General features: G+C 35.4%; 1 protein-coding gene across 2 annotated transcripts; it reads right to left on the bottom strand.

Annotated features, from left to right (window-relative positions):
• Positions 1 to 4,063: 4,063 nt before the first annotated feature.
• Positions 4,064 to 10,524, bottom strand: LOC110516476 (uncharacterized). Of its 2 annotated transcripts, XM_036972355.2 has the most exons (8): positions 10,104 to 10,524; positions 8,421 to 8,538; positions 7,007 to 7,252; positions 6,454 to 6,918; positions 5,751 to 6,296; positions 5,435 to 5,595; positions 4,919 to 5,036; positions 4,064 to 4,785 (listed from the first exon to the last, which is right to left on the bottom strand). In XM_036972355.2, exons 1-8 carry the CDS (start codon positions 10,392 to 10,394, stop codon positions 4,370 to 4,372), a joined length of 2,361 nt encoding a protein of 786 aa, XP_036828250.2. In that variant the 5' UTR covers positions 10,395 to 10,524; the 3' UTR covers positions 4,064 to 4,369. The 2 variants fall into 2 exon arrangements, with proteins under 2 accessions (XP_036828250.2, XP_090063052.1); XM_090206926.1 differs by lacking the exon at positions 8,421 to 8,538 and having other exon boundaries at positions 10,104 to 10,505.
• Between the last annotated feature and the right edge of the window lie 506 nt (positions 10,525 to 11,030).

Below are 11,030 nucleotides of genomic sequence, written 5' to 3'. Positions count from 1 at the left end.
ATACATAAACATGGGGAATATACATAAACATGGGGAATACCTATACATAAACATGGGGAATACCTATACATAAACATGGGGAATATACATAAACATGGGGAATACCTATACATAAACATGGGGAATATACATAAACATGGGGAATACCTATATATAAACATGGGGAATATACATAAACATGGGGAATACCTATACATAAACATGGGGAATATACATAAACATGGGGAATACCTATACATAAACATGGGGAATATACATAAACATGGGGAATACCTATACATAAACATGGTGAATATACATAAACATGGGGAATACCTATATATAAACATGGGGAATATACATAAACATGGTGAATACCTCTACATAAACATGGGGAATACCTATATATAAACTTGGGGAATATACATAAACATGGGGAATATACATAAACATGGGGAATACCTATACATAAACATGGGGAATATACATAAACATGGGGAATACCTATACATAAACATGGGGAATACCTACACATAAACATGGGGAATATACATAAACATGGGGAATATACATAAACATGGGGAATATACATAAACATGGGGAATACCTATACATAAACATGGGGAATATACATAAACATGGTGAATACCTATACATAAACATGGGGAATACCTATATATAAACATGGGGAATACCTATACATAAACATGGGGAATACCTATATATAAACATGGGGAATATACATAAACATGGGGAATACCTATATATAAACATGGGGAATATACATAAACATGGGGAATACCTATATATAAACATGGGGAATATACATAAACATGGGGAATACCTATACATAAACATGGGGAATATACATAAACATGGGGAATACCTATACATAAACATGGGGAATACCTACACATAAACATGGGGAATACCTATACATAAACATGGGGAATACCTATACATAAACATGGGGAATACCTATACATAAACATGGGGAATATACATAAACATGGGGAATACCTATACATAAACATGGGGAATACCTATACATAAACATGGGGAATATACATAAACATGGGGAATACCTGAACATGGTGAATATACATAAACATGGGGAATACCTATACATAAACATGGGGAATACCTAAACATGGGGAATACCTATACATAAACATGGGGAATACCTATACATAAACATGGGGAATACCTATACATAAACATGGGGAATACCTAAACATGGGGAATATACATAAACATGGGGAATATACATAAACATGGGGAATATACATAAACATGGGGAATATACATAAACATGGGGAATATACATAAACATGGGGAATACCTATACATAAACATGGGGAATAACTATACATAAACATGGGGAATACCTATACATAAACATGGGGAATATACATAAACATGGGGAATACCTATACATAAACATGGGGAATACCTATATATAAACATGGGGAATATACATTAACATGGGGAATACCTATACATTAACATGGGGAATATACATAAACATGGGGAATACCTATACATAAACATGGGGAATACCTATACATAAACATGGGGAATATACATAAACATGGGGAATACCTATACATAAACATGGGGAATATACATAAACATGGGGAATACCTATACATAAACATGGGGAATATACATAAACATGGGGAATACCTATACATAAACAATAAAAAGATTTGGACTAATTGTCTCCCATTGTGAGTGTGTTATGTATTTCTCAGGTCCACCAGCAGCATACTTACGATATCCATTATTATTATTATTATTATTATTGGTATTATTATTATTATTATTGGTATTATTATTATTATTATTATTATTATTATTGGTATTATTATTATTATTATTATTATTATTATTATTATTATTATTATTATTATTATTATTGGTATTATTATTATTATTATTATTATTATTATTATTATTATTATTATTATTATTATTGGTATTATTATTATTATTATTATTATTATTATTGGTATTATTATTATTATTATTATTATTATTATTATTGGTATTATTATTATTATTATTGGTATTATTATTATTATTATTATTATTATTGGTATTATTATTATTATTATTATTATTATTATTATTATTATTATTATTATTATTATTGGTATTATTATTATTATTATTATTATTATTGGTATTATTATTATTATTATTATTATTATTATTATTGGTATTATTATTATTGGTATTATTATTATTATTATTATTGGTATTATTATTGTTGGTATTATTATTATTATTATTATTATTATTATTGGTATTATTATTATTATTGGTATTATTGGTATTATTGTTATTATTATTATTATTATTATTGGTATTATTATTATTGGTATTATTATTATTGGTATTATTATTATTGGTATTATTATTATTGCTATTATTATTATTATTATTATTATTATTATTATTATTGGTATTATTGGTATTATTGTTATTATTATTATTATTATTATTGGTATTATTATTATTGGTATTATTATTATTGGTATTATTATTATTATTATTATTATTATTATATTTGGTATTATTATTATTGGTATTATTATTATTATTATTATTATTATTATTATTATTATTATTATTATTATTGGTATTATTATTATTGGTATTATTATTATTATTATTATTATTATTATTATTATTGGTATTATTATTATTATTATTATTATTATTATTATTGGTATTATTATTATTATTGGTATTATTGGTATTATTGTTATTATTATTATTATTATTATTGGTATTATTATTATTGGTATTATTATTATTGGTATTATTATTATTATTATTATTATTATTATATTTGGTATTATTATTATTGGTATTATTATTATTATTATTATTATTATTATTATTATTATTATTATTGGTATTATTATTATTGGTATTATTATTATTATTATTATTATTATTATTATTATTGGTATTATTATTATTGGTATTATTATTATTGGTATTATTATTATTATTATTATTATTATTATTATTATTATTATTATTATTGGTATTATTATTATTGGTATTATTATTATTATTATTATTATTATTATTATTATTATTATTATTATTGGTATTATTATTATTATTATTATTATTATTATTATTGGTATTATTATTATTATTATTATTATTATTATTATTGGTATTATTATTATCATTATTATTATTATTATTATTGGTATTATTATTATTATTGGTATTATTGGTATTATTGTTATTATTATTATTATTATTATTGGTATTATTATTATTATTGGTATTATTATTATTGGTATTATTATTATTATTATTATTGGTATTATTATTATTATTATTATTGGTATTATTATTATTATTATTATTATTATTGGTATTATTATTATTGGTATTATTATTATTATTGGTATTATTATTATTGGTATTATTATTATTATTATTATTGGTATTATTATTATTATTATTATTGGTATTATTATTATTGGTATTATTATTATTATTATTATTGGTATTATTATTATTGGTATTATTATTATTATTGGTATTATTATTATTGGTATTATTATTATTGGTATTATTATTATTATTATTATTGGTATTATTATTATTGGTATTATTATTATTATTATTATTGGTATTATTATTATTGGTATTATTATTATTGGTATTATTATTATTGGTATTATTATTATTATTATTATTGGTATTATTATTATTGGTATTATTATTATTATTATTATTGGTATTATTATTATTATTGGTATTATTATTATTGGTATTATTATTATTGGTATTATTATTATTATTGGTATTATTATTATTGGTATTATTATTATTATTATTATTGGTATTATTATTATTGGTATTATTATTATTATTATTATTGGTATTATTATTATTGGTATTATTATTATTATTGGTATTATTATTATTGGTATTATTATTATTGGTATTATTATTATTGGTATTATTATTATTATTATTATTGGTGTTATTATTATTATTATTATTATTGGTATTATTATTTGACCATACAAACTGAAACAAGACAGCGAAGTGCATACATTTTAATATTAATATCAACTATCTAAGTACGTGTGTAAAAACAAAGTAAACAATAAAGCACTATATATAGTAGATCATTTGAAAGTAGAAATCAAACATCAACAACAACATCAGTAGTCCATCAACGTCCATTATCATTAGCCAAGATGGCCGCCTTCTGTCTTCAAGCATTTCTCAGAGGAAGAAGAAAAGACTCTTGGTTACAGTCGGCAGGATGTCGACAGTAGTTCCTCAGCCTTCTTTCCACAATTCCTACCTTTTACATGTGGCCTTGAAGATCTTAACCTCTCCCATCTCAGCCAGCAGGGTGGTGTTGAAGGTGATCCTCTGTCTCTCTACATGTGGCCTTGAAGATCTTAACCTCTCCCATCTCAGCCAGCAGGGTGGTGTTGAAGGTGTTCTTGAAGTCCTCAGTGAATACCAGGTTTGTCTTGAGGCGGACCTTGTTGGCCCAGATCAGAGTGTTTCCTGGACGACAGAAGTATTTCATGGTAACCAACAGCTCCTCTAAGTCGTGGTGATACACCACGTCAGCCGCCAGCACGTAGTCATAGCGATACACTGATCGCGGGTAAGTGCGTTCCACCTCAGGACCCCAGGACAGAGCTGTCACCTCAGGTGTATAGTTAGAGCGCCCTCTGGTGTTTCGGAGCAAGTTGTATCTCAGATTACTAAGGACGTCTGGGAGGTCGGTGGCCGTCACCTGGGCACCTGGGGACACATTACATAAGGAGCTTCTTAAGAAGAAGAAGAAGAAAGATGTCTTTTGTAGTCAGTTATCACCAGATACAGCAGATACCACAGGATTAGAGTCTAAAACTCAAAGGTAATCAGTAAGACTTACCCAGTAGACTGGCGACGATAGACACTAATCCTGTCCCTGATCCCAGTTCCAAAACCTGCTTTCCTTTCAGATCTATCACATCAGTATTGGTCTCCAGGTAGTTACATAGAGCCAATGCCTGCAGGGGAGCAAATACATTATATTACTATGTGTAGCCTATCACCACCTAGTGGTCCATCACGTGTTGCAGGTAGGACGTTTATAGAAGTCCACCACTAGGTGGCAGTAGTCCATTTGTCTGTTTCCCTGTAGAAGAGCAATCTGAATAGGAAGGCCAGAAGACACCTGTTGTTCCATGTGAGTGTTTGGTGCATTGATTTATCCTGCCAACTACTCCAAATGTAGTGATTTATCCTGTCGACAACGCCAAATGTAGTGATTTATCCTGCCGACAACGCCAAATGTAGTGATTTATCCTGCCGACAACGCCAAATGTAGTGATTTATCCTGCCGACAACTATCCTGCCGACAACTATCCTGCCGACAACGCCAAATGTAGTGTAGAACTGTACTCACTGCTGGCCATATCACTCCGCCATGGGAGTCCATTGCCTCAACGATGTTGATTTTGTGCCCAGCATAGAAGTAGACCTCTCTGTCCAGTCGTATCCAGGGGACGTGGGTATTATCCAGCTGGGCATCTCCTGTATTCTTGGTTTCCTTGGTGTCCAGCTCCTCTACACAGGAATGGAACAAACCACTCATTCACATTCTAATGGGGATGGATCATACCATTTCTATTTCCTGGGTGTGTACTGTCGATGGTAGACTTGTGTTGTTGAATGATTGAGTCTGAGTATCTAGGCATTAAAAAACGATGTCAACGACTCACCGATAATGTCTTCGTCAGTCGCTTCGGTGCTACAGCGGGAGTTAGTGTTTTCTGCGTCATCATCATCATCATCCTCATATCCTTCATCACTATGTTCCAACGTCTGTTTCTCCCATGCTTGGCTACTGCCATCACCTGCATCAGCTTCCTCCTCCTCCTCCAAACTGTTGTCTTGTTCCTCTGACCTTTTATCTGCCTCCACAACAAACTGTTCGACCCAGACCGGTCTCTCCTCCCGTTGGACATTTGAGTCCTGAGTGTCTGCCTCCACAACAAACTGTTCGACCCAGACCGGTCTCTCCTCCCGTTGGACATTTGAGTCCTGAGTGTCTGCCTCCTCAACAAACTGTTCGACCCAGACCGGTCTCTCCTCCCGTTGGACATTTGAGTCCTGAGTGTCTGCCTCCACAACAAACTGTTTGACCCAGACGTGTCTCTCCTCCCGTTGGACATTTGAGTCCTGAGTGTCTGCCTCCACAACAAACTGTTCGACCCAGACCGGTCTCTCCTCCCGTTGGACATTTGAGTCCTGAGTGTCTGCCTCCTCTGCACAAGAAACACAAAGAAGACCACAAGAGTGAAGAGTAGCTGCTGCATGTGCAGTAGCTAATGGGGATCCTAATAAACTAAACTAATTCAACAACACAATGAGATCAGCTCCTGGCCTTTTAGAACTTATATTTACATTAGGTTGAATGCTCACCAAGACCCTCAAGCTCTGATTCGGAGGTAGAACGTGAGCCAGCAGAATTCTGCTGCTCTTCATCGTCTCTGCAATCTTGAGAGTCTTCCTGGTTTTCTCTGTCCTTGTTCTCCTCTTTCAGTCCCTCCTTCTGCATCGCGTTTTCTTCCTCATTCTCAGTTGTTTGATCTGCTTCAAACTCTTCCTCCTTTTCCTCTAAACCATTTCCCTCCACCTGTAAACAGACATGTTCTTCCTCCTCCTCTTCCTGTTGTTTTCCTGGGACCAGCTCTGGTTCCTCCTCCTCTTCCTGTTGTTTTCCTGGGTCTAGCTCTGGTTTCTCCTCTGTTTCTCGACACGTGCCCATGAATATGTTTACTTCTCCAATCTCAGCCAGCAGTGTGGTGTTGAAGGTGTTCTGGAAGTTCTCTGTGAAGCTCAGGTCTGTCTTGAGGCGGACCTTGTTGGCCCAGATCAGAGTGGTTCCTGAGGACCACATTAGAAATAAGCGTCATTTAATGCTTTCAAGTGTTATATTCTGGGATTCTTTAAACAGTTCAATCAATCAATCAACCTGGACGGCAGAAGTATCTCATGGTGAACAGCAGCTCTTCCAGGTAGTCATGGTGATACACCACGTCAGCCGCCAGCACGTAGTCATAGCGATAGACAGATCTGGGGTAGATGCGTTCCACGTCAGGACCCCAGGACAGAGCTGCAGCTTGGGGAGTGTTCCTACAACGCCCTCTTGTGTTACGGAGCAGGTTGGCTCTCAGGTTACCTATGATCTCTGGTAGGTCTGTAGCTGTGATCCAGGCACCTGGGGACAGGAAGCACTCTGTTATTCAACTAACAGACACACAGGTGGCCAGTACCAAATCAAACCCTAGCCACTAGTTGTCTAGTGCTGAGGACACTTCATGCAGATCTGAAAAGGTTGGATAGGTGTAAGTGGTATAGAATGCCGGGACCTCCTCCACTTAGCTAGCCACATTGATAGGACCTCCACCTTGCAATCCACCTTGCTAGCCACCTTGATAGGACTTCCTCCACCTTGCTAGTCACCTTGGTAGAACCTCCTCCACCTTGCTAGCCACCTTGATAGGACCTCTTCCACCTTGCTAGCCACCTTGATAGGACCTCCTCCACCTTGATAGGACCTCCTCCACCTAGCTAGGGCCTCCTCCACCTTGATAGGACCTCCACCTTGATAGGACCTCCTCCACCTAGATAGGGCCTCCTCCACCTTGATAGGAGCTCCTCCACCTTGATAGGACCTCTTTCACCTTTCTAACCACCATGATAGGACCTGCTCCACCTTGCTAGCCACCTTGCTAGGACCTCCTCCACCTTCCTAGCCACCTTGCTAGGGCCTCCTCCACCTTGCTAGCCACCTTGCTAGGACCTCCTCCACCTTGCTAGCCACCTTGATAGGAACTCCTCCACCTTCCTAGCCACCTTGATAGGACCTCCTCCACCTTCCTAGCCACCTTGCTAGGGCCTCCTCCACCTTCCTAGCCACTTTGACAGGACCTCCTCCACCTTGATAGGACCTCCTCCACCTTGCTAGCCACCTTGATAGGACCTCCTCCACCTTCCTAGCCACCTTGCTAGGGCCTCCTCCACCTTGCTAGCCACCTTGACAGGACCTCCTCCACCTTGATAGGACCTCCTCCACCTTGCTAGCCACCTTGATAGGACCTCCTTCACCTTCCTAGCCACCTTGATAGGACCTCCTCCACCTTGCTAGCCACCTTGATAGGACCTCCTCCACCTTGATAGGACCTCCTCCACCTTGATAGGACCTCCTCCACCTAGCTAGGGCCTCCTCCACCTTGCTAGGACCTCCTCCACCTTGCTAGGGCCTCCTCCACCTTGCTAGCCACCTTGATAGGACCTCCTCCACCATGATAGGCTATGTATAAATTTCACCATATTACTTACACCTCTCTGATCTTCTCAGATGTACATTTAATGCCCAGACTCACCTAGGAGTGTGGCTACAATAGACACTAGGCCAGGACCTGCTCCTAGCTCCAGCACTGCCTTGTCCACCAGGTTCAACTGCTCAACGTTGGTCTCTAGGTAGTGACACAGAGCCAACGCCTGCAGGCAACCAGAGTTACTATAGAAACCATCATTATAGTTGTTAGAACTTCAACCATAGTTACTGTAGAAACCATAATTTTAGTTGTTAGAACTTCAACCATAGTTACTATAGAAACCATTATTATAGTTGTTAGAACTTCAACCATAGTTACTATAGAAACCATCATTATAGTTGTTAGAACTTCAACCATAGTTACTATAGAAACCATCATTTTAGTTGTTAGAACTTCAACCATAGTTACTATAGAAACCATGATTATAGTTGTTAGAACTTCAACCATAGTTACTATAGAAACCATCATTTTAGTTGTTAGAACTTTAACCATAGTTACTATAGAAACCATCATTATAGTTGTTAGAACTTCAACCATAGTTACTATAGAAACCATTATTATTGTTGTTAGATCTTCAACCATAGTTACTTTAGAAAACATCATTATAGTTGTTAGAACTTCATCCACAGTTACTATAGAAACCATCATTATAGTTGTTAGAACTTCAACCATAGTTACTATAGAAACCATCATTATAGTTGTTAGAACTTCATCCATAGTTACTATAGAAACCATCATTATAGTTGTTAGAACTTCAACCACCGTTACTATAGAAGCCATTATTATAGTTGTTAGAACTTCATCCATAGTTACTATAGAAACCATCATTATAGTTGTTAGAACTTCAACCACCGTTACTATAGAAGCCATTATTATAGTTGTTAGAACTTCATCCATAGTTACTATAGAAACCATCATTATAGTTGTTAGAACTTCAACCATTGTTACTATAGAAACCATCATTATAGTTGTTAGAACTTCATCCATAGTTACGTTAGAAACCATCATTATAGTTGTTAGAACTTCAACCATTGTTACTATAGAAACCATCATTATAGTTGGTAGAACTTCAACCATAGTTACTATAGAAACCATCATTATAGTTGGTAGAACTTCATAAATCATCATCACCATCCTCATCACCACCATCAATCATCATCCATCATATTAATTCATCGTTATCCTACATCCATCTATGAATGCCATGTTAAATAGTAGACTGACTCACTGCTATCATTGTTATCTATGAATGTCATGTTAAATAGTAGACTGACTCACTGCTATCATTGTTATCTATGAATGTCATGTTAAATAGTAGACTGACTCACTGCTATCATCGTTGTCTATGAATGCCATGTTAAATAGTAGACTAACTCACTGCTATCATTGTTATCTATGAATGTCATGTTAAATAGTAGACTAACTCACTGCTATCATTGTTATCTATGAATGTCATGTTAAATAGTAGACTGACTCACTGCTATCATTGTTATCTATGGATGTCATGTTAAATAGTAGACTGACTCACTGCTATCATTGTTATCTATGAATGTCATGTTAAATAGTAGACTGACTCACTGCTATCATTGTTATCTATGAATGTCATGTTAAATAGTAGACTGACTCACTGCTATCATTGTTATCTATGAATGCCATGTTAAATAGTAGACTGACTCACTGCTATCATTGTTATCTATGAATGTCATGTTAAATAGTAGACTGACTCACCGCTGGCCAGATGACAGCACCGTAAGAGTCCAAGGCCTCAAAAATGCTGATCTCCTCTCCTACGTAGCAAAACACCTCTTTACCAAACTTGGAGTAGGTAGTGGGGGCCCAGGCCTGCTCCTTCTGCTGCTGGGGTTCAGTCTCCTTGGCTTTGTCATCTGATTCCTCCTCACTGTCTATCACTGTTGTCTCGCTATCATCTTTCTCATCTTCATCTTTCTCCTCCTCCTCCTCTACTGTAATGAAAGCAGTGTCCTTCTCATCTTTGTGATTTGTGCCTAAAGGATCCATAAAAATCTGAAATACGATTTTACTCCAACTGCACTGATGTTGAAATGACAAGTTAGCTACTAATGGTACAGCCAGCACTCTCTTCAGGCTCAGTCTCTCCCACACTTTGTAAAACCCAAGTCCAACACTTGAGTTTTTATCTCTCTCCCCCTCTCTCTAACTTCACCCCTCCCCGGACCATGTTTGGTAACAACATATTTTTCCCCACTTACAGTCTGTCAAAGCTAAGTACTGTAATGAAATCCTGCCCCCCTTAGACACCCTTCCACAGCCCTCGTTCCCCATATGGACCGCCTCACAGCGGAGTTGACGAGAGAGCAGAAACAGCCGCTTTTAAAACCCTTTATCAAACCAAAAACCATCACCTACCTACTGCAGTCCTTGGTTTTATTTGGTCAGCGGGGTTTTTGGGGGTCAACCCTCCACCTTTCTGTCTTGGTTTTCCATCTCGTACTCAACGAATCAATCATTAATGAAGTCTTTTTCTCTTCTTCTTGTTGAAGATCGTTCTAACTGAATCTTAGGAAGTCTTAGAGTCAAGGTTTTAAGACTGATCAGAATCCTGCTGGGTCGTCTCAGAGTCGAGGTTTTAAGACTTTATCTGAATCCTCCTGGGTCGTCTGAGAGTCGAGGTTT

Source organism: Oncorhynchus mykiss, chromosome 18 (assembly GCF_057628025.1).
Source record: "Oncorhynchus mykiss isolate SJ-2025 chromosome 18, ASM5762802v1, whole genome shotgun sequence".
Taxonomy (NCBI): domain Eukaryota; kingdom Metazoa; phylum Chordata; class Actinopteri; order Salmoniformes; family Salmonidae; genus Oncorhynchus; species Oncorhynchus mykiss.
The sequence above is the reverse complement of the archived record's forward strand: the minus strand, read 5'-3'. Positions and strand labels throughout refer to the sequence as shown.